Here is a 24,834-nt window from a genome sequence, read left to right on the forward strand (position 1 = left end):
TATATTTATTTACTACATTCGTTAGAAATACGGCATATTTATTTACTTATAACTCGTACGTTACAAGCACGACGTATTCTTATTTATTTACTAGGTACGTTACAAGTACAGCATATTTATTCACATATAACTCGTACGTTACAAGCATGGCGTAGTAATATTTATTTTTATACTAGATTCGTTACAAGCCTGGATGGCATGATTATTTACTTACAACTAATACGTTACAAGCTCGGAGTATTTTTTTTTATTTACACACCGATCACCAACCAGTGACTTATTGTTATTTTATAATACATATGTTCATTCTATTCTTCATTTACGTCGCAGAATAGATTCGTCACCAGAAGGTGCCTTTTGGGAATCGATATTATCTACACATGTCCTACATCCGGGTGTTATCACGCAGTCGCCATATGCAATTGCAATTAAGAGACAAAACACTTGAGACGAAGAAAACACAATCACACAACCACGATTATATAATTTTAGTTGGAAATATATATATCTTTAATTTACATAAAAATTAATTCATCAATTTAAAAACACATGAAATCTACTGTATAGTCAAAACTACAGTCGTCATATAAAGTCCAATGAACAAAAGTGAATTGCCGACCACAAACTACTCCAGTCAAATTTCTGGGTTTACAGCCAAGTATCTGGTAACAAACACCAATTCCTAAAAAATAAAAATAAAATTAAAACAAATTAAAAATTTTATAAAATAACAGATGTAGTAATTAGAATGATTATTTACAAAAAATGTAATTACAGAAACCGTAATGTTTATTTACACGTGTCTTCTGTACAACGAGACATTTCAAATGATAACTGTGTAAGAATAATAAAAATATAATAAATATGAGAACTTACAGTTTTTTCTGAAAACATTTCGAATAGCCTTTCCCATACGTTTCCATACACTTTTCTTCATTGTTATTGTTGTTTCTGCATTCAAAAGAGAAAGGCACATCTATAAAAATCTTGATTTGAACATCATTCATATGTTTCCTTTCCTGACCACTAGATGGCGCTGTACAACAATCTTATTTCATCGACCTCTATCTTGGATTGATATTGGTTCCATGACAGAAAAACTCAGTCCTCAAATGTCTCACCTGACCCCTGATTTGTGACGTCATTATGTCGAGTTTCATCTTCGTCATTGTCTAAAACGTCATCGATCGAATTGATTGCATCCATCAATTGAAACACGTCAAAGTTTTCAAACGATGTGACGTCACTACCGGCGAAACTCCTATCACGTGATGTAAACTTGGTGTTTTCTTTCTCTCCGAGTTTTGCAAGCTCTATCATGTCGCTAATCATATTCACATATGTACGTAACTCTTCAGCGTCTTGTGTCCTGAAGTGAAACGATTTCTGCAAAAAACGTAAAACACAACGAATGTTTACCACATTGCTTGACTTGGTATGTGTAGTTTTCACAGTAAATTGTACACGTGTCGTGGTTTCGTGTTGAATAAATAGTTTTACTTACTTTGAAACACTTAGCTCTGTGATTAGGAACCAGTGAGAAGACACACTCCCCGTTCTTTATCGAGACTTTCAAGTCATAATAGAACAAGTTGATATATTTATCAAGTTTTAATATTCCATATTTGCCCTGTCAACGTACAAAAGTATGAACGTACATTTATGATAAAAGTTCTTGCGGAACAGTGTTATACAACGAGTGAATGTTTTCATACTGTGTTATCAGTGTTGTTGACGCTGTACAGTAGACCGGATGTTACGTAGCTATGGCGTCAATCGAAAGCCCTAGTTTATGCGAAAGTATGATGCATATATTGAAATATACTTACAATATTCATTGTGACCAAAGTATAAGGCCATAGTAGTTTACACATTCTGGATTGCCATGTTAACCCACTCTTTGTTTTGATACGTGTAAACAATCGCCATGCTATAAATAAAATAACACAATACATGATTTTAAAAATATAAACTGCTCAGAATTATACTGTAATAATATTGTTATTAAAATACATTGGTGTAAAACAACGTAACGCATGTTGTTTAAACGTAACACCGAATGGTAGGTGCATGCCAAGTTACTTACTGCGTATTTATCGGCAAGAAGACGTAACGGTGAACTCTGAACTGTATCCATTCCAATCGCGGATAATGTTTTCTAATTCAGAATATTGAGATAATAACAAAGAATCAATTGTGATACGGTGCTGTGTAGAGTTTAGCTCGACATAAACACGTAACAGCTGACGCAAAATACAGTGTGTTGCGATGTGCAAAACGCAATGTTGGCTGGTTCCCGCCTCAAGTGTCATGGTACCAAGCCACAAGAGGCCGGTAACTAGTAACGGTTCTGGCATTCTGATTGGTACATCACTTTCTCGTTGCTTGTTCCATTTCCCTTAGTTACCTGACGTCAGCGCTTGCGCTCGTGGCCGTTCAGGGGTTTCCTTTTGCTTTCGAAAGTTGGGCGAATAAAAAAAAACTGTTTCTTTTGTTATAAATTTGCATAGAACATATCAAATCTGTAAATCTAAGCAGGCAGTATGTATGAGCATGGCTTTATTGTAGTATTACAGACACGTTTACGCAGAACGGAACTTGGAAAGTTTTCAAATTACGTCACTCAGTCACGTGCCTTCCGGCCGGAAAACCGGCCCAAATGGAACAATATGGCGATTACTAGTTACCTGCGTCCTACCTGCCATTCGCAAAGGACGCCGGGAACCAGCGAAAACGCAATGTCGCTCTTTCTGTTCGAGTGTTCGATTTCGTGGTTCTCAGTATAAACAATGACGCTCTTGATTAACGCATTCTGATTGGCCGAAAGTTCACGCCGCCGCGTAGGGTATACCACTTAGTCGAGGAAGGGGTGGCGGGTTTCATAATGATGGACAACATGGCGTAGTCAGCTGGTTATCGTACTGTTTACGGTAGATGTGGCAATATTCTGTTAAAGTCAATTTTACAATTTTACCCCTATAGTCGAACAGTGAACGGAATTCATATCTTATATAATTACGGAGCGTGACAACTCCCAAAATAATACCCTGCATATCAGGGAAGGTTTCCATGTTATTATAAATGTGTGCTTCGACTCCTTAACGAGTTGACATGTTGCATTCTAAGTGAGCTGATTGTACTGATTATTCCGAAATAATGCCCAATTGCGCAAAAGACGGTTCGGTTTGATACGTGCCAATGTGTGTTATTCGGTTCAGTCAAACCCGGGAAATGTTACCTTTGACATGGAATGTCACGTGTTGTCTGGAAATCATCACGCGGACGAGTCAACGTATGTTATTTTTGCACGTAAAACAGTGTGTATCTGAGCAATGAATCGCTGGCATTGTCGTCTTCGTTTCATTAGCTTTTTTTTTTTTCTTTTTTTTTTCATTTTGATCACAGAGTAATGGAATATTATGTCAGTTATGTACAAAATGAACAACAACTATTATTAAAAAAATACGTGTAAATGCTAAAGAGATTGCCTAGAAACGGACTGTTGACACGTTGAAAATGTGACCACCAACCCATCACATGGATTTATGCTAACTGTGAACAAACATGTCAAAACAAATATTTAAAATGATATTCGAATGAAGATAACTATTTTTATTAATACAAACTTCTTTAAAATTTCTTAGCACAACCAAACAAGAAGTAAAACGTCTATAATAATTCCAAAGATAGTAATATTGTTCTGCAAATGGATTTACTATATAACAATTCTCTGCAGTTGTAATACATTTCATATATTCATATATGCAAACTTTCTATTTTGCGGCCGATTTCTTGGATCATGTCGAAGTCCCGAGTGAACCTTGCTGTCCAGGTATCACGTGACCAGTTACGCCTTCCTTTGTTATGGCAATTAAGTCTGGTAATCGTAACCGTTGTATAACAGACCTAGTGTAAAGAAATAATAAAACTAATGTATTCAGTTTATAGACTCTGGTATAATCTCATGCCGCTGCACGACTGAAACTCTTCCCCAGGTGGCCGACGATCCGACTGCGGCCGGCGAGAGACTAATATACCGTGTTCACACGTGCGCCAAAAAACCAGTTTGGAGACTAGCTTTTATAGTTAAAGGGCGGCAGTCATCGCTCCGCGCATGTGGGACATTTGTGTTGATAAACATTGGAAATCACAAGTATGAGGTTTGCCCTTGGTGCGACTTGTACTAATTACCGCCGGTGACTCCTTCGATAACTTCCAATCACCTTAAAAATAACTAATCAAAGTTTGGTAACGTCTCACTTTGTACCTGTTGATCTGTCGCCATCTTTGTTTATATGAGACCCACATATCTCGCGCATGCGTGGCGCGACGACTACCGCCCTTTACGCCGGCGTTGAAACGCTTATGAACAAGATAAGCCGGCGCCACGCCGATTTAGTTTAAGGCGGCCCAAAATGTTTTCATTTCCTGCAAGTGTGCATGTTTTAAAGTAACATGGCGGCCGATAACAACGCCGGCGCAGTTTAGTCTTTATACACAGAACCAATTAAAACTACTGAAACTGATTGTTTACCAAGTTAGTCAAGACAGGTTCTGTGGACATGGCATTTGTACCGCAGTATAATAATAATACTCCTGATGAGGGCAGTATGCAACCATGAAACACAATAAATACCAACACTAAGTTGCTGTTGAGTGGCATTGCCTGCACCTTATCCATTTACGTCACGTAGAAGCGCTTCATCGTTAGAGGGCGCAACATAAAAGAAAGGTGTGTTGTCGACATACCGGTGATCGAATTTTATCCAATATCAAATGTTGTACTTTTATTTCCTGTGCTGTTATTTTGTGCGCCTTTTCATGTTTAATAACGCCATACATACAACTACTCGTCTCCGACAATGATAAATATTATTGTCTCACCTGCGATGCAGGCTGTGGAGAAGCACGTGCACGACCCTGCTATCAATGCACGTGTGATAATCTTCGACAACTCACTTTTCCTGTGCGGTATCATCGATGACATAGCCCCCAATACCATTCCCATGCTACTTATGTTATCGAATCCACACAGTATATAGGTAGAAATGACCTCAGAACGGTCCTAAAACAAATGTACATCATAGTTTTTGTGGCATTATTTTATGCTGTTTCTTAGAAGGTGTGGTGGCCGAACTACATTACACACAAACACTCACCAATGGGGATGTATTTGCCGTTCACCATTGGTTCCTATGGAAACAAGGTTTCGACATAATTTCATTCGAGTACATATTAAGCTTTAAATTTAAAAATGATACACACGGTTAACCCGAAATATTAGGAAATTCTTATTTTTATAATATAATGCTCCAACATGAATTTCTTTAAAATACTAGTAGTTCATTTGCGTATGTTTTCTTACATTTTTTCCACTATTTCCCACTAAGTAGAGAAAGCCCATCAGTTAATGGCTTACAAGTCTAGACCAACAAGTACGTAACACTTTCGGAACAAAAGAACGCGATACTTTTTTTGCTTTTATTTATTATGAGGTCCAAATCCAATGAACGACTGAAATAATTATAAAACACTGTTACTATAGAACACAAATACCAAACAATACCCATTCATATTGCCCCCTTTTAATCTTCGTTGTCTACGTGGATTCTCTGTGACACAGAAAAGCTTGACCACGATGACATTGCCCACGAGAAAACGCTAACTACAATACCGCAACGATTAGGGGTTACCCTTTCGAAAATTGGGGATTAGAGGAATGGACCATTAGATCATAGCGTCGTAGTGGCGACAAACATCGCGTTGGATTCAACAAGCGCGAAAGTATTTTCGGGGGTATTTCCATGCTTAATAATGTGCTGTACGCATTTAATAATGGTCAATTTCGATTAAGTAATGGTATTCAAACGCAATACTCCCCTGTCAAAGATCTGCCTTTCGATGTGAGCTACAAATTAAAGAAATTTGAGTTCAAAATCAAGTCGTTTGATTTTTGCGGCATGCGTTCAGCTCGCGTTTTTCAACACAACTCGCGAGATCTCACAGTTTCACAGAAAATCACCTATTTGGTTACCAGTTTTTCACATCTAAGTGACGACAATGTTCAAATGTTTTCCTATATTATGTAAACATTATGAGTTATTGTTTGTTGATCGACCATTTATTCTTCAAATAATCTACCCGCATTTCAGACCCCTTTATTCTTATATAATGTGACACTGTCATCCCACCTTCATAACGTTCCTATAATTATATTTACCGATATTGAGGGTTCCACGCCATTGTCACCATTTTCAATCAATTCAGCCAGTCTTATGTATGCCACATATTCATTTATAAATATCTTCAATCCAATGAGTTCAGCTACAAGGTGACAATCCGCCCATTCCACGCCAATCAAAAACGCCAACGGCATAAAGACATATGAACAGATTAACTGGAGAGGTAATACAGAAAGAAATGTGTTTATGACTGATGACGTATAATTTGCATACAATATAGTATTTTTTTACACTTTCTGCTTCACCGTGACTGGGCCGAATACTGGGCTGGATGATACGGCTGATGTGAGTTACTGCGTCCTCAACGACAAACTGAGACTAAATATTCATCGTTGAGGGCGCAATAACTCTATCTCGATTATGTGTGTAGGTTTTACTTTCGGTGCGGCAGGCAATACTAGTAGATCGGATTCGTTCGGGTCACAAAAAAAACACCAAAACAAATAACTCTTTTTCTAAAATATATATAATATTTGTTACCTGAAATGTAAGATCCTCCACTCCAACCATTCCACCAAACCACCCTAAGAAGCCATTGCAGAGTGCAAGTATTGATACGAATGCAATGAGATTTGCGGCTATGAATCCGACAACCAAAACGGCCATTGTAGCGCCGCTAGCGGCAGCATCTACCACGTTGATGGCGTCTCTAGTGTACATATAATTAATATTGTAATAGATAAAGTTCTGCGCAAAAACGTAAAATTAAACCCTCCAACAATCCAACTAAGAATTTGTACATCGGCAAATAAACGACTCATAATTTTAAAAAAAGCGTTGAAGCAAAGTAACGTTGATGTGTAAGCAATATCTTTCAAATGCACAACTCTATAATTGTTAGCCATTGAGAATAGATCGACACAAAACTTTATATCGATGCTATGAAATCACTTACGTCACATAATTGCTTCATCGCTAGATGGCGCTATTTATTGGAACAGTGTATTCATATATAATTATACGTACCATGAAACACGAGTGAACAGGGCATTATGGGTAATTTTTAAACTCTATCTACTCACGATTTATCCATCTTTGCAGCGACTTCATCATTACTCATGTGCTTGATTTTCTCCATTTCCGGGTAGAAAAGTTTGGATATTCCAAGAGCTGCTGGCGCTGACATTACAGAGGCCGCGACAATATGCACTGCTTCTATCCCCAGTGGTGGGTACACACCAAGAGCATCGGCGGACATCGTTGAGAAACCCCCTGTCATAACAGCATGTAGTTCGGATACAGTCATGTCGGCGAGGAACGACCGCACCAATAACAATGATTCCGTCTGAGGGGGAAAAACTGGTGTCAACCCGCTACCCAAAACCATACAATGGAAATTTCCGATGGTTTCCGAGTCTTTTTCTCTACCAGACAACTTTGCGTGCCATACAAAAACACTTTGTGAGTCTTTCAAACTCACTAAAAACATTTGTTTATTTATTTATTTTTTCCAATAAAAGTACCGATAATTACATAGCAATTACTTTTGTTCTTCAATATCATTCCTGTTTGATGTGATTAGTATGCGTTGTAAGGATATATATAATTATATTATAGCATTATCAATACCAGTGAATTTTATGACGTCATTGCAGCAGATTATTCGGAGGGGGGCAAGGGGGTAGCTGGTACGGTTTTACGGGAAATAAAAAGGGCGTTTTACAATTTACAAGGAAAGAAAGACGTTTTTACAGTTTACAGTGTTAAAAAAAAGAACATTTAATGGTCCGAAGTGCTCTCCGGCTCAAATTCCCCGCCATTGCTGCGCCGTGTGTATAGATGCACGCGCATATTACCCTCGTAATGCTCTTCATTCGGTTAGAGGGTCTTTTACGTCTTGACATTCAATTTTGTAGTGAATTTTGTCATCTAGTCGTTTTACAGTTTCTATAATGTAATTTCCCTGGATTATTCTTTACGATTGTTTTATTTGGATGTAAATTTTTGTACGTACCGAGAAAAATGACACATTTTTAGTGTACGAAAAAAATATTTGATCGATTACGTTGTACGTCTAGCCTGTGATTACAGAATTACGGAATTAATTTTTTTGAATTTACGTAGTAAGAACAGAAAAATGAAAATAACCTTTGCCCCCCCTCTATTCGCGATAATGTATTACTGTACATTATTGAGCATCAAGGCCCTGTCCCATGGATTGAATACAATGTTGTTCGTCGAAAACGAATAAACAAGAAACTGTTAAAAAAGAAGAGAAATTGTTAGATAACAAGTATTAAATACCAAAATCGGCATCAAATAAAACGGTCCATAACCAATAACAGCGGATTTCAATATCGAAATCAGACAATATTTTGAGGGCATCGTCGTCTGCTTTGTACGCTAACGCGCGTTCGGTCGAAGCGTTCCATCTAGTACGCGCGCTTCTAGATTCCGCGACTGCCGCCGCTGTCCCGGTGGCCTCCTGATTAGTTCGCCCTATCGTGTTGATGAAGTGAGGTTAACTAAGGATAATTTATCCAAGCAAATGCGATAAACGAAATGGGGTACAATGTATGTCTAGAGTACAGAGAGATGAATTTGTTCAGTTTTTGTGTACAGTTTTGTGAAACGAGATCGACGTGACTTGTATTTCCTTGGCGTTGACTCTCGGTAAATGTAACAGTCCGGGCACAGTTTGCATAAATAAATGAAAGTATCCGTGTTCTCAGGTGTGTATCTGTTTATTTATACAGTGAGATTAAAATCACTGTTGGTTCTCCTTCTAGGATGGCTAACACCCACTAGCTTTCCGGTCATGTTCGTTTGCCCGCTACGCCCGTAAGTTTCGTTTGGCTTCTTAGTATTCGTCAAATCCCCGCCCTCCCGTGGAATTTAAAATAACTATTACACAGACAGAACAGTTGCTAATAATATCTACTTTGATTGTTTGAAAACACTAGTGGGATGGGGTAACGATGCAACTACGTACATGTACCCCGGGTACGCACCCCTACGCACAGTCGATCCAGCTGGACCACGGCGGCGATCTAGCGTACAGTGTAGTGCGATCACTGTAATGCTACTCCACACCACACATCAGTCACTCATTCACTCGCAATGTAAATGAGTTCAATACAATAATATAATCAGGTGGATTTAAACTAGTTTCTTAGTTTGCCATATGAGATTGTGAAAACAATTTCCAGAAAAACATTTTAAATTATTCAGATTCACGGGCCAGACACTGTGAAACTATTCCGTCCACTGTAGATTTGTCTCCAATTGTTTTCGCTTTTTAGAGGTAGCAAATCCCCTGGTATTGACAACGCTACAAAATAATAACAATAATGAACTCCCCGACAACCCATAATGGACTCAAGCACACTTTGTGCTCCATATATGCATATATGTACTCGGCTCACGCCTCGTGCATATATGTGGCACAAAGTGAGCTTTCGCTCATTATGGGTTGTCGGGTCGTTCATTATTGTTTAAATGTAAAACATGAGACTAACTGTTATTGTACAATGAAGCAGAAGTAATTAGTCAGTGTCGCGCCCTCTAGTGACGGGCGCTTGTGTGGCGTCAAAATGACGAATATCAGTAAACTGACATGTTTATATTTTCCGCCATGACAAAGCAGGAGTATTTTTGCACCCCAGTTTTGTTACTTCTGGGAAAGTGGTCTATGGCGGTTTTCGTGCCACCTAACTACGTCACAGAAGCGCCTCGTCACTACTAGAGGGCGCATGTTATAGAACAAGTGTATTTACCGGATGTCTTGTTGTTTTTATATAATCAGCCACGGATAAGCCTATGACACAAAATGTTTAATCATATCATTAGTAATTTGTTCTATCTACATTCTTACCTGGCCAATGAATATATTACCAGCAGCATTAAACGACTCGGCGGCCGAAGTCGTCATGGTATTTTGTATAATCCACGCTATCTTAGTTACTGTGAATTGTATAACACCGAGGTAGTAGAGTATGTTAATGACACTACTGAAATAGATGATGATTGGCAGCACCTGCAATGGAAACAGACATGTATAACATCACAGGGACGAATAACATATCGCTAGCGGGAATGGAAGCAGATTAGTCGAAACTGACCTCTCGACGAAACCGCAGAAAATAGATCACAGAGATGCCAGCATGTAGCATGTATAATATATTTTTTGCTATGTACCTAAAGAACAGTTGACCATCATTTATCGTAGATTGGCCTAAATTAGAAACTATGATAATATATTCCCTATATTATCCAGATCCAAGGTCTGTTTATTTGGTCATCCGCGTCAACACGTACAACGGCTTAGTGAAGGAATTGATAACGTGTGGAATGTTCTTGTCAATAATAACGCCTGGGTCTTCGATGCACTATCCTTCGTCAAGCCATTTATACACCCGTGATCAAGGTAGGGGTGGGAGTATTCCACATATATTGCGCTATGCAACATAGGTTTCTACGTTCAATTGACAGAAAAATTAAAATCCTTTGAATTTTTCGAAAGTGTCGATTACGACTCCTGTATAGAAAAGGAGAATAGAATGTTGCAATACAAATTAAACGTGTTGATGTATTCATTGATTCAGAAGAAGATGACACATTTCTTACTTTAAACGCAAAATAATGCTCTTCGAAATCTTCCCCAAAGACGAACTCCGCACCATAGTCAACAAAAGTGAAGAAATAGGCGATGGCGTAACTCAGCCACTCAAACAATGCGTATCCAACATATGTACGTAGTATGAACACGCCAAGAAGAAATTGGATTATTACACCCCATAAAACCGGACGCCATCGAACCTTGAATAAAAACAAATACGTGTACATTAGTAGGAATTGCCACAGAGGTCGTGACTGTAGGTTGGGAACTTATTTACGTCATAGGGGCGCCACTTATCGTTACAGTTTATTGAAAGCTATACAAAAATGTTAACCGATAGCGGTAGCCCAACTTCACAAATTTATAGATGGGTTCGATACAAAGCTGAATAAAAAATACATCGCAAAAATATGCAAATTCCAGCAAATCAACATAATTTGTAAAATTTTCCTCTACTCACTTTGGATGGATTTTTGGAGAAGACGAAACAAAAGAGAAGGATGGTACAGAAACCCACAACTGACATCAATTGTTGCCGAGCGTAGCGCGTATCAATGAGTATGAATATTGTCAACCCACCAAAGACCAGTACGTACACAACCCTGCGGTGCGAATAGTGAAAGATATGCACAAAAAAATTACATCATACTTTATGTATATTCATGTTAAAGTGCGCATGCGTTATTGAAACTTTCTTTTTTATTTAGTGAAACTATTTTTAGCATTTAGTCACTGTTTTTTTCAAAATCTAGTTTGGCACAAAATGGCCATTAATTAAGGCAGTTAATTTCTGATAGTTAGGTAATAATCGGAGTGCTACAATAAATTCGGTTTATTTATAGTCAAATTTAAAGAGGACATGTTTGTGCATAACATTTCATGTGCTATGCACTTTGGTTTATGGTCTTGCGGTACATGCTGTTTAATTAGTGAAATCGAGAGAAAGATATACGAGCACGCGTTTTGTATTACTGGTACGTACTAATAACTGTATGCGCATGTAAATGAGTAAAAATAAATCAAAAGACAGAAAGCTTGTTTTCACTGACCACTTCAAAATGTTCCAATGACTGTCTATTACAGCACCAATCGGAACCATGCACTTCGCGTAAATCACCTCCCCCTTTTTGTCTCGCAAGAGGGCGTACAACAAGTACAAGAGAGTGAGGATGGTGAAGACGACGAGCTCTGTCGTATTGTTGAAGTCGTAGTAGCACGCATAGATGAAATAAGCGGCATATGATAGAACGAGAACTGCCTGTATAGTGCACACTATTGGTCCACGGTGGCGACGACAGTATACTCTCGCGTTTCTGACGCTAATGCTCGTGTACTGCGAGAGAAAAAAATGCACAAATTAGCATACTGCACATTGTTTCATTTTCGTCACTAGAAATTATTTGATGACGTCAATGGCGAAAAATTAAAGCTTTATCGTATAATTTGTATTTTAACCTCTTTAGATGACGGTACAATGTATTCAGGACTGATCATCATTTGGTTTTACAATGTTTTTGATTGTGTAACTATGGATACAAATAGATGTACCTGTTAATGACCTTTTCGCACAAAACTCTAGATCCGCCATACCGGTGAGTCTAACAGCGATGTCAGGGGCGGATGTAGAATGTTCAATTAGAGGGCGCACTTTTACAACGACGTCACCTCGCTTAGCATTTTAGGATGTATTTGTAATAAGTAACCACGGTATTAGGGGTGAGAGAATATTTTTTCGATATCATCGACTGAGAGATAGTTTGTCTATATTTCTAAACGAAAGTGTTCCACGTGTTCCAATAACAGTGTTGTCACAGTTAATTGTTTTCAAATTCATCCGACCGCGCGATTCCCACCTTTGTGCATGTATTACTGTATTCTCTTTCATAAATATCGGTGAAGGTTCCCAAGTTATCATCCTCGTTCCCAGATAACGTGCCTTCTGTGATATCCTTCACGTAGTCAGCCTCTTCCTCGTTCCAAGAAAACTTTTCTTCTATATCGTTCATGGGTTCAGTCTCAGTCGATCTGTACTCTTGGGTCGCAATCGGCGTAGCTGTGGACGAGGCTGAAGATCTAAGATGTGATGATGTACTCTCTTCAGATGTCCGAGAATATCTGTGACAGATACGTACATCGTTACATTATTTGCATTTCGACATTATACAAGATCGAGCAATTCACAAAAAACGTTCAACGTCACCAACATTGCATCTATGTGATCATTGACCAAAGTTCTACAGTAGTTCCGTAACTCAAGTCACACTTGGCGGTCAACGCCAGAAATAGAGCGGGCAGTATATACAATGAGTGTGCCACAACCCCCTGGGAAGATTATAAGAAAGTGAAACCGCGAAACTTCTGAGCCTTCCAAAACAGACAAAAATGCGAAAATGTGTACCGCAACACATTCACAGCATTTCGTGAGAGAAAAGGGGCAGTCTAGTCTAGTATTTTTTGGCATTAGTTGTTACATGGTAGGAGCAGTTTTCCTGTGGAAATGGTCTTTTTTAAAGCTCGAAACACGCTTTTTCTAAAGTTTCAAGGTTTATTTTCAGTTACATATGATGTGTGTAGACGGCTTACTAGAAAGAATATGCTAGTAAATACGACACGTTTTCTACACTCCCCTCCAATAGCAGACTCAAATTACACAAATACAAATTACTATACACTGATCATCGGGGATTCATTCACACAATTGCGAGAGTGGGTCCTCTTGGTCGTCTGCGTCGACACGTGCTTAATTATTATTATTTATATTATGATGATGACGGTCAATGCTTTTCTGATGGTGGTGCACCAAATGGATGTTTTAACAAGATGATATCCTAATGTCCGTGTGACCAAATTTAAACAAATAAACATACGTTCCACGTGTGTAATATTTGTAATTTGCAATTTATATTCATTTTGCAATCTAATCTAGAAACGCTCTCAATGATTTACAGCAAAGCAAACACTAAATATTATGACCGATTATGTTTAATAGAATCACGTGATACCTATTCGGACATCATAATTTAGGGGCGCTGTGGTCACATATAGATCACGTGACCCGGTTGTTGGAATTACGCACAAGGCGCAATAATACAACATCACCATCGCCATTGGTAACAAAAACGGCCCAAAAAAAAAATCCTCATATTAGGCAGGAAAAAACACCGATTACACCCAACAGAGTAAATACTATCTGTTTATGGTTCATCAATTAAGTTTTACCATGATAAAATCTGAAGAAGTTGCTGATGTGTTCAAGTTATACAAGGCCATTCAATAATTCGAGATAAGGAATCACGTTTCTGACCAAGCAATATCATTTTTTCTAATACATCGGTTATTTCAGTGAATTATGCATAAATTATAATCTTGAATAACAACTTGAACATCCACTAATTTAGAAAAATAATTGGGGGACTGGGAGAAGGGGCATTAAACATTCGTCGTATATATTATATATATATATCAATAAACTCCACACGAGGATGACCCACATTCCGAGCCAAATGGTTGATGATTGTCAATGCCAAGTGCAAACTATACGACGAGGCTAAATTTACCATTGAACTCTGATTTGCAGACCACGATTTAAATGTTTGTAACGGTACATATACGGTTGGTAATTACAGGCACGAGTAACGTCTACCACGTGTAGTCGCCTACTAATCTCCTGAAACACGTGTACCACATGTATTACCGGTCACAGTTAAAACATAACATGCAATGCAATGAACACCATATCGTTTAGAAATAACAAAAATACTAACTGTCACTGGGTGAGACGTAAAATTATCCCTACTCGCATCAACGTGGCTAGACTAAACATGTCGAAGATTTCAAAGTCATAATACTGAATTACTTGATGATTCGTCGTATAAGTTTATGGCATAACATCAGGCGATATCTGGAGGAGGCAAGCTGGAGTGAACTTTGACCCGCCTTTGTTGATATACATGGCGAACAGCGTTTCTAAAGCTGCAACACCATGTGCATCCACGGTCACTACTTTTAGTAACCGTGGTGCATCCTTATAACTAAACGTGTATTATTTGTTACCGTGACGTCGATGGCACAATACTTTTGCGTACCACAAAATGATTATAATTAAGAAATTAAAGGGAGTGTAAGTTAACGCATGCGTGTTGGTAACTAAAGATGAGACGGATTGAAAGGACGTTATATACAACACGTGTTACTACATTGCTTGTTTACATGCAATTTGAACACGATCACCGCCTTTTCAATTTTGTTGATCAAATGAGTGATGTTATTTACCCCCTCCCACCCCACCACCACTACCAATACACAGATATTTAATAAACTGAGTAGTTCACCCGCAGTACTTCAATTGGACACGTTGAGTACATGACTTGGTGGAGATTGTATTCTCACACTAACCCCCCCCCAAAAAAAAATAAAACGTGTCAGTTTGTGCGCGTGCTCGAATTCCGTGTTAACTACTAGTATGTAGTTACACGCGTTTTCAAGTTGTTTCGATAACGTTCAAGAAGTACATATTACGTAAATGAGACAATGTATTAAACACCCATACGTTTTTTTTTATAAAAACAACTACAGAAAAAGTGACACCTTCATAGTCATATTGAAGAAAAACAATGTAATGTATCATCTTTTGTAACGTCGAGATGACTTAGATGGATCAAATGGATTTAGGTAGACTTGCTTGCAATTTCTTGTTTGTTTTTTTTTTTTTTCAATTTAATGGTATCAGTGAGTATATAAATGACGAAAGCCGGGTATACCGTGAAACAAGTACTGAGACAAACAAGAAACTGTAAGCAAGTCCGTAGGTTCTTAACTTTTGTCTGATGACGCATGGACATAAATGTCCACATCAACATAAATGTCGCACATGCGCAGCGCGACGACATCACCCTTTAATTATAAACATAAACTAATTTGATTGAGCTATTACGCCACAGGAAAATCGCCGCCTTTGTTTCCATGGAATTAAAGCGGTGGATTCGTCACCTACGCATGCATCAAACGGCCATAGCATGTCGTTGTTTTCTAACAAGCGTTTCCCCATGACTCAATTTTCGCGCATGCGCAGGTGACGACCCCTCCGCTTTAACTACTTGTACAACAATGTTTGTAGACACAGAGTGATATGGACACGCCAGACTAAACCGTTGCGACAACTACAACAACAATGTATGTTGATTCCGTCGGCTTCACCATTTTATAAATATAAACTGAATCCTTATCTAACTGCGATATTAGAAATCATACATAATTAAACGCCAGATTTACAATAACATGCATGATAGTGCAGCACTGCGTATCTTTTGAATACTATAACAGTTTAGTTAGACTTGCATATAGCCTGACAAGTTGGCGTAGGTGGCGCCCTGGTGGGGATCGCAGCAGTCCAGGGCGCCACCTACGCCAACTTGTCAGGCTAACTTGCATACAGTCTTTTGTTTATTTTTTGGTGTTTTTCCAATGAAATAAAATAAAATAACATGGGAGTGTGTAAATGGGAAAGCCGGGTTACCGCGAAATAAACACTAGTTTTTCTTGTTTATTTCGCGGTATCCCAGCTTTCCATTTAAACACATTGATATTTTATTTTATTTTATTGAACACCAAACAATTAACAGGAGACTGTATGCAAGTCTACATACAGTTTACTGTTTATAAATATTTACTAAATATCGCAGATAAATGATAGCCTCAGAACTATGGGATATTAATAAAAAAAGGGAACCACCCTTTCGCCCACAGTGGCCGCCATATGCAATTTCACGGGGGGGGGGGGTACTCAATAATTAGCATCTATGTCGTGTGAGGCAGAGTTGGACAAACTTGCGCGGTCGCGTCGGCTGCGCCCTCTGTCGACGCTTTAAAACATAATTTACGTAATTTTGACTTTCCCCAATCTATTATAAAACCCCAGAACAAAAACAATTGTATTTTATTATATAAGTTTTCCTCCAATGTATTGTTTGTACCGCCTACTTCAGATTCTTGCGGATCTCGGTCGAACTCGACCGAATAGTACTCGCTCCCTGGCAGCACACATCACTGGAGGAATGCGCTTAACAAACAAGCAAACACCAAGACACCGAATTTACTCTAAGCGTGCCGTGTCTTTGTTTTCACGCAAAACAGCGGAACCAAACGTGTTCACGTGCAGTTTCATCGTCTCCTTGAAATAGGGACTGCGTGTGAGTTATCAGAGAAGTGACTCGGACGGTAGAAGTTGGAAATGTCAAGTAAATACAACCGTGGCACGATGCAGTCGAGCAGTTCGTCATGGCAGAGTACAACAAAACGCAGCGGCGGAGGGACAGGCACTGGTGGCGGATCGATACCAAGTCTGTTGTCTCTCGGTCTTGGGAGAGGTGGCGGCGGGTTGTTAGGAAACGCTCCTACCGACCTTATGAGTAGTAATCGTGGGGGAAATCTACCAAGCGGTCAGCGGACTGACTTAATAAGTGGTATGCCAAGTAGTCAGATTGGGGGAAATCTACCGAGTGGCCAGCGGACTGATCTGATGAGTGGTCTTTCTAGGGGAAATCTACTAAGCGGCCAGCGGACTGACTTGATGAGTTGTCTTCCTCGGGGAAATCTACCCAGCGGCCAGCGGACTGATTTGATGAGTGGCAGGCCTAGCGGTCAAATTGGGGGAAATCTACCAAGTCTGATGGCAACCACTAATAACAGACAATCTCTACTTGGCCCAGGGCCTGGAATGGCACCATCTAATTTCGGATCTGGCATGGGGATGAATCAGAGTTTTGGCAACAATTTAGGTGGTGGGTCCGACTTTGGAAATCGCAATCTGTCGTCTTATGGTAACAATGATTTTAGAAGCAATACTGGTTTTGGGGGGTCTGATCTGGGTGGTGGACTTGGCAGTGGTGGAATGGGACAGCAGGGAGTGATGCCATTAGATGATTCTCTGGTAGCCAAAGTTCGCCTGCAGCAAGCTATGTTAGCACAGATGACACAACAGCCTGGAAGAATTGGAAACGCAGGCGGTTACGGTAGTAGGACCAGAGACACCAGCCCCCGGGGGGATCTGATGAGCAGGCGTATACCGTACAGTGGACGTCAACGAGATATCGGAAATCGAAGCACATACGACATGAGCCGAAACCAGGACCGTGGTAGAAGAAACCAAAATCAGAGAGATAGCCGTGACAAACCATATCTGCTATCCAGGCAGCAGCACAGATCTCAGTATAGTAAACCAAATGAGCGCCGACATGATGATAGGACGCGATTCACGGACATCAAGAGAAGTCAGACATCCAGAAAAGATAGTAATCAGTCGACACACAAGCAAAGTGGAAAGGGGAGTACCAAAAGTGAAACGAGAAGTGATGACGGTCATACCACGCCTACTACACCATGCTCAGCTGATGAGGATGGTAATTTTGATGAAGAAAACAGTGATATTTATGATACAGACGACCCAACTGATGACGAAGAGAAAGACGCATCTGGGGATGCAGGTGTTGTCGCAAGAAAGAGGAAGCTCAAATCTAGCGGCAATGAAGGTGAGAAAGATGAATCATCCAAGAACTTAGACGATATTACCGTGACAATTAAAAAGGATAAAGATGGGAGAGCAGTTACTGAACCACCCAGAAAAAAAGCTGCAACATCCGGCACAGAGGGGAAGGTAAGAATAATTATTTCATTTTTTGTTTTCAAGAGTGACTAATCACAGAATAACTGCGGTAACAGAAAATCTAATCACATCATAAAATGCAGCAAAAAGAAAAGTTTATGTATGCAGTGTTCTCACCAGAAAATACATGTACCGGTATGTATGTAGGACAGAATTGTTCCATTAGTTTAGAAAGTTTGAGATAATTACCCATCCATGAGAGACTTGAGACAGAGAGGTGAAGTATTTTGTTTCCCTTTTGTCAGTTGTAAAACAGCTTGTTTAACCCTTATAGCACAAAAGTCAACATTTGTCAATTTCACAAATTTTGAATTTCAATCAAGACTCGTAGCCAATAGAAAATTATGTCCATTTTATTCAAAATTATCAAAAAAAACCAAATACATAAAAACAGTCGAAATGTTACACCAACATTTTGCCTGGTAAGATTACATGTATAATGCTCAAAAGTTGGTATGAAAACGGGCGTTTCTAGAATTTTCATTTTGCATTTATAAACTGTCATTTACATTTGAAAGTAAAAAAACTTGAGACAAAAATATAAACCACAAGGTTCATGTCTCATCTCTAATGAGAACATTCTAAATTATAATTTAATTACTTTTTTTCATTTTTACCTTAACTAGTTTAAATGTACCAAGTTAAACTGTTAAAGATAATTTGTGTTTTCAAAAGTCAAACTTGACAATTATCAAAAGTCTGGCTGGCAAGGTTACTAAAAATAATTGTATTAAGAATGAACAATTCTGCTTACAAAGTTAGTTATTGTGAAAATGTTGATTGCTCTAAAATTGTAAAATTTAGTCCACAAAAATGAAACTTTTCCCGCTAGTGAAGCTGTGGACCACGGATAAATTTGAATTTGTCTGTAGTTGTATGCTGACATGTTATTATTCCAATAATGACAATTGTACAAATGAATGTACTGTGAAAACATTGAACTGTGTTTCTTAAGTTTTCTTAAAAAAGTCAGTAAACATGTTACCAATGTGTTTCTGAAGCTCAGAACAATTGAACAAACTGGGCTGAAAATTAACAGTAACTCCGTGCCATGCAGATAGTGTGACTACAATTTATTGTCACATGGCTGTCCTTCTCCGAGATTAGTAACTAAAACTGGACTACCGGTAATAATAATTTATGAAACACTTCTTGTGCTACTTTTTTTCTCCATCTCTTTATAAACTATGGGTGTCCTCCAAAAATTGAACAAAGTCTATTTATTTGTATTCACACCTTAGTGCATGGCTTCAAGTCCCTATAGGGCTACCTATGGGAATACCAGCTTCCAAACAAACTATAGTGACCTTGCAGGAATGTGTTTAGTTTTGAGCTCTGACAATGTATGCACTATTGTGATCCTCTATGTACGTTGAGTGCCTTGGAATGTAAAGGTGTGTGGACAAAAAAACACTAAAAAATTCATTGTATGGGTGATTGCAGAAATTTTGTTTTTGAAGTCAGTGTTGTATATGTACATGTATTGGTAAAGAACCTCGTCTTGCCACCATCCTTTTTCGTTGATGGACACAGCATTGAGTACTTTGATTGGACTTTTATATCACATTACTTGCATCGATTGTCAGAGTGACTGTTTTGTCAAGTTTATAGCTTTGCCTATATTGGCGTGCACTCAAGTGTAACATTCTTCTATCACTGTTGTACAAAGCTTGGTATTGTTGCTGACATGTCTTTAAGCCCTGACAGTTTTGTTAAAAGTGGTGTCATCAGTAATGCTCATAATATCTTGCATGGTACAAGGTTGAGTTATCACATCACATACTGGAAGCCCTTCTCTTGAAGGGCATTTATTCAACCCCTGGGATTGCACCATGGAATTTTGGGATACTATTCTTCTTCTCAACTAATCTGACTTTCGTTTCCCCATTATCTTTCTAATCCAGTAAGACAATAATCTGAAAAAATAATCTTACAACACTGCGTTTTAGAATCTGATCTTCCAAATTATTACCGTACTCGACCGCGTTAGCGCCCAGGGGCCTCAACTCAGAAAATCACGATTTTGTAGGGGTGGGCGCTTACTAAATTAATTTGCGTCGTCATCGATTTTCACAATGAAAAAACAGAAATGATCACAAAAAATATGCACATTTTATTACAATATTAATTACGTAGCACCGTAATTCATGGAATTAAAAACATTTGAGTCTGTTGAAACACAGTCAAAGTCAAAATTGTCATATTATTTCCACTGACGAAGTTGTTGGATCGTACACAAACTCTCGATGAAAATCACTTTCCGCCATGATGCAATTGCAGATTTGACCTACAGCAGCGTCGTTTGACCTAATGGGTCAAAGTTGGTTATTAACTAATCAGAATGCTGTGTTGTACTGACGCAATTCTTTGGAAATTCCCGAAGACTTTCCGGTAACGCAATGCGGAAGTGAATAATCGATGTCGAAGTACGATCTGTTGGAATTGATTTCAGCGAATAAACGACATGGTTTTCCCAAAAAACTAGTAACTAGCCATTTTTGAGAGGTAAACTGAATATGGCATGAAATATTTATCGCATTTTACTTGTACTAACAGGTCATTGTCGAAGCGTAGTTTACGCACGGTTACCGTGTTCTACGCATTCACAACATGTTCACAGCGATCGATGTCCACGCTGTATCATATAAAAACGATTACCAAGATTCGTTACGCAAGACCAAGTTTTAAATTAGTTGCATTTTGAAGGGGTGGGCGCTTTGCCGAATGCAGTGTTCTCCCCAGGAATTTAAACCACTGTGGCGGCCTAATTTGCATATAATTTGCATATCATTTACATAATAATAGAAATTGACCAAAGCACATTTACACCCACACAATAAACAATATTTTGAAAAACAAAGTGGCAGATATTTATTTGCTTCACACAGTGTTATAAACACTTTTATTTTGGGCACTTTTGTAATATTAATGAGCTCCGTCACAGTGCAAATATTTTTTTTTTGGAGTAAAAAAATTTAGTTTTACAACTTAGAAGAGTTTGAATTTAAAAATGAAACATTCTCGAAATGCAAATGCTGCAGACTAAAAAGAAACAAATAAATTGTAAAAGGTTAAATGAAACTCATCTGAAACGTTCCAGCCAGGATTATGTTCAAGACTTTCATGATCTTATTTACTACAAAATTCTCCTTCAAAAAATCGACCACGTAATTATTTGGCAGATTGCTGGTTATTAATCCGACCATCAGCTTCTACAACGTTCACATTTACAGTAAATGAACGAACAAATAACACTTCCAAACAATCATCAAAGTTACGACGTGACATAACTTACTTCGCGATGTTATACACCGGTTATACCAATAATTCCTCTTACTCAGTCATGATGCCATGCAAACATTAAATACTTCTTTTTTTATATGAAAAAAACGTAAAATTTGAACTAGTTTTATCGGGAGAAATTACTTTTGATCACTCGATCACTTCGTGAAAAACACAGACCCGCCATGATAGCTGTGACGCGTTAGTTGACCACATGTGTCCTTTGACCCGGTGGGTCAAAAACGCCATTAACCAATCAGAATGCCGCATGGTAATGCCGGTAGAACCCGAACTTTTCCGAATGATCGTGATCATAAAAATTACATTGTGGAAGTAAAGCGATGTCGTAGCACGATGTGTTGGTATGGATTTCAGATGAAAACTGCATGATGGTTTTCGAAAGAGGTGATTAGCAATTTTTGAAAGGTAAAAGAAGTCTTGAAAGAAGAATTTTTACATGATTCACGATGATAACAATTCAAATGTATTTTACCCAATCACGCAATAAACACGTTGTTTTTTTCTTGAGTAGCGTAAACTGATCGTGAACTCCGCTTTGCCCATGTTACATCGGGGTGGAATTGATTTTGAATGAATTTTAGCTATCAATCTAAAGACTGCATCTATCGTCAGAAAATATTTACTTACAAACAAAGAGGTGCTAATTTTACAAAATTGATTTGTATTGTTTAAAGCCGCTACCACATCGCACGACTATGTCTATTGTTTACAAATTATTATCCACGACTGGCAGGATGCTTGTCGGTCGGTACGTAAATATAATAACAATATGACAATAGTCGGACGCGTTTCCGTGGAGGTCGCTAACTTTGAGTGCCGGTCGGGCCGACCAGCATGACGAGATCCCCAATGAAAAAAGCACTGTGGCGGTCTTGCTGATCACCGTGGCGGTGTTAGACCGGCATGGCGGCAAATCGAAGCACTGTGGCGGGACCGCCACGCTGTTTACATCTTGGGGAGAACACTGGAATGGGACCCCAAATATAAAAATTGTGCAAAAGTGGGGGGTGGGCGCTTGCCCGGGCATGGGGGCTAACGCGGTCGAGTACGGTATAATGTTCTCTTCAGACTGATTAAGCACACAAAATTATAGAATTCTATTCCTGTACTTTTGCTCAGGAAATTGCCAGGAAACTGAAAACGGAACATGATATTATGTGGCAAAATGGTAGAGGGGAAAGGTGGGTGGTACATGTATATACTTTCTAACCAGCAATGGGTTACCATTTTGAAAAGCCGGTAGTCACATGGTAACATTAAAAGTCTGTCAGGTTTTGTGGATGCAAATATTCTCACATTTGTGCTTTGAAGTGTGACCATAATAAACAAAATATCATTACTTAATTAATTAGTAATTAGTGAAACAAAATTTGTTACCATTTCCAAACTGTTATGTTTGAACTATCAATATTGCTACTTTGTTTGCAAAACCAGGAGCTTATATTGCAGTACCACTGGTTAGGTTGCATTTTTTTCTCATGGTAAATATTGTGTTTTAATTAGTACTGAAATTGATCAGTGTAAGTACATTTCAAGTTCAATGCAACATCATTATGAGTATATAATTTGCTGTGTTATACATTGATACATCATAAAATAGTTGATTTGTATAAACTTTCACAACCAGAATGAGCTTAAACTGGTCTCAATTCACATACAGGATTTGAAACACAATATTTTAAAACTACTGTAATTCGGGAAAATGGTAGCCCTTGTGACATATTGTTCTGTGTGCTTTGGGGCTACTGGAATGTTTGAGTTCTATGTGTGTATACTGTATATCGTTCTTAGCATTTTGTTAATCCTTGTGTTTGTTCCATGTATACGATCTGTCACTCTGTATCGTCCTGGGGGTGTTACTGTACAAACTGCATTCTATTTATAAAGGTATGAATGCAAGTGGATTCCATTTCTGTATTGTACACTAGCATGTTATTGTTAGTCTCTATCACTTTCTTGTTGAACCCGTCTGTTCTGTGTGCCTACTGCGTTTAACACACTCGAGAGTGTGTGTCCCTTGACTGGTGTTCAAATTGTCAGTGCTAATGGTTTGTGCAAGTGTTGTGTTTGGTGGCTGTATGAGCTTGAGTCTTTTTGATGGGGTTATTCAAGTTCTGTTAGTTGAATTTTAATGTTTGTATTTTTTCTTAACCGGTATAATCTTCTGTAAACCTCAACGTTAAAACAGACACTTTTTGACTTTGCATAGATGTATCACCTGTCCCATCATCTTGTGTTGTTTTTAGTATTGCTTGCTTTCTAAAACATTTGCAAATGTTACAAGATATAGCATAGCTTTAGTCAAAATGAAATTTCAAAAATCAATCAAGTGGGGAGCTACCGAATGCACAAACTAAACTGTAACGTCGCCTAATTTCTCGTTTTTTTCACCTATTTTACAAATTCTATAACTATAATAAGATTACTATATCTTAAATAATAAATGTATGGAATTTTGTTGCGTCAATGGCACAGCAAAGAATAAGCATAACCAATTGTGTCACAAAAAATTTGTGTTCACCACTGACGCATCATATCAGCTTAGAGGGAACACTGGAGGCGTTTCATACGTTCTAAAATTGTACTTATTTCTGTTCCCAAAATGGCCTAATAGCTTGGTGTTTTGTTATAGTAGTAACAATTTTTGTTAATATTATCAAAACTCGGCTTATAGTCGTACAAAAATAATTCTTGAATAATTCATTGAAATAATCTGTACATTTAGCTTTTAATGAATGTAACTACTTTTGATATTGGCTTCCAATAAGGATGAGCATTACACACAATAATTTACATAATGTTTTTAGTACCTAGAGATTAATTTTTTATTCTGATCACTACTGTATCCCAACTGTCAAGAGAAAATGTAGTAAATTGCAAATTTTTTCTAAATTTATTAAAAGCTGTATATGGGAAATGTTTGTTATTCTTTGTTATCAAATTTACTAACACTCAACAAAATTCAGCGAGTGCCCAAGACTTTATTGCAAAAATAATTTCTTATCTCAGTGGGATCTAAAATAATTTGCCAGTACAGAGGGTCATAGTGAATTCGTGGTAACTCATAGTAC

General features: G+C 38.3%; 2 protein-coding genes across 2 annotated transcripts in view; one reads left to right on the top strand and one right to left on the bottom strand.

The window, feature by feature from the left end:
• Positions 1-1,101: 1,101 nt before the first annotated feature.
• LOC100373101 (sodium/nucleoside cotransporter 1-like) lies at positions 1,102-12,806 on the bottom strand. The gene is made up of 12 exons (XM_085505883.1): positions 12,654-12,806; positions 11,850-12,133; positions 11,261-11,402; positions 10,809-11,000; positions 10,057-10,218; positions 7,265-7,527; positions 6,723-6,891; positions 6,221-6,397; positions 4,885-5,065; positions 1,830-1,930; positions 1,505-1,630; positions 1,102-1,386 (listed from the first exon to the last, which is right to left on the bottom strand). Exons 1-12 carry the CDS (start codon positions 12,804-12,806, stop codon positions 1,102-1,104), a joined length of 2,235 nt encoding a protein of 744 aa, XP_085362009.1.
• Positions 12,807-16,995: 4,189 nt separating this feature from the next.
• Positions 16,996-24,834, top strand: part of LOC100372957 (uncharacterized) — a 56,892-nt gene continuing 49,053 nt past the window's right edge. Inside the window, exon 1 of the mRNA XM_006812430.3 lies at positions 16,996-18,451. Coding sequence (XP_006812493.1) covers positions 17,030-18,451 — 1,422 coding nt within the window. The 5' untranslated portion in view covers positions 16,996-17,029. The remainder of the gene's footprint in view (positions 18,452-24,834) is intronic.

Source organism: Saccoglossus kowalevskii, chromosome 12 (genome assembly GCF_978046115.1).
Source record: "Saccoglossus kowalevskii chromosome 12, keSacKowa6.1, whole genome shotgun sequence".
Classification (NCBI taxonomy): Eukaryota; Metazoa; Hemichordata; class Enteropneusta; family Harrimaniidae; genus Saccoglossus; species Saccoglossus kowalevskii.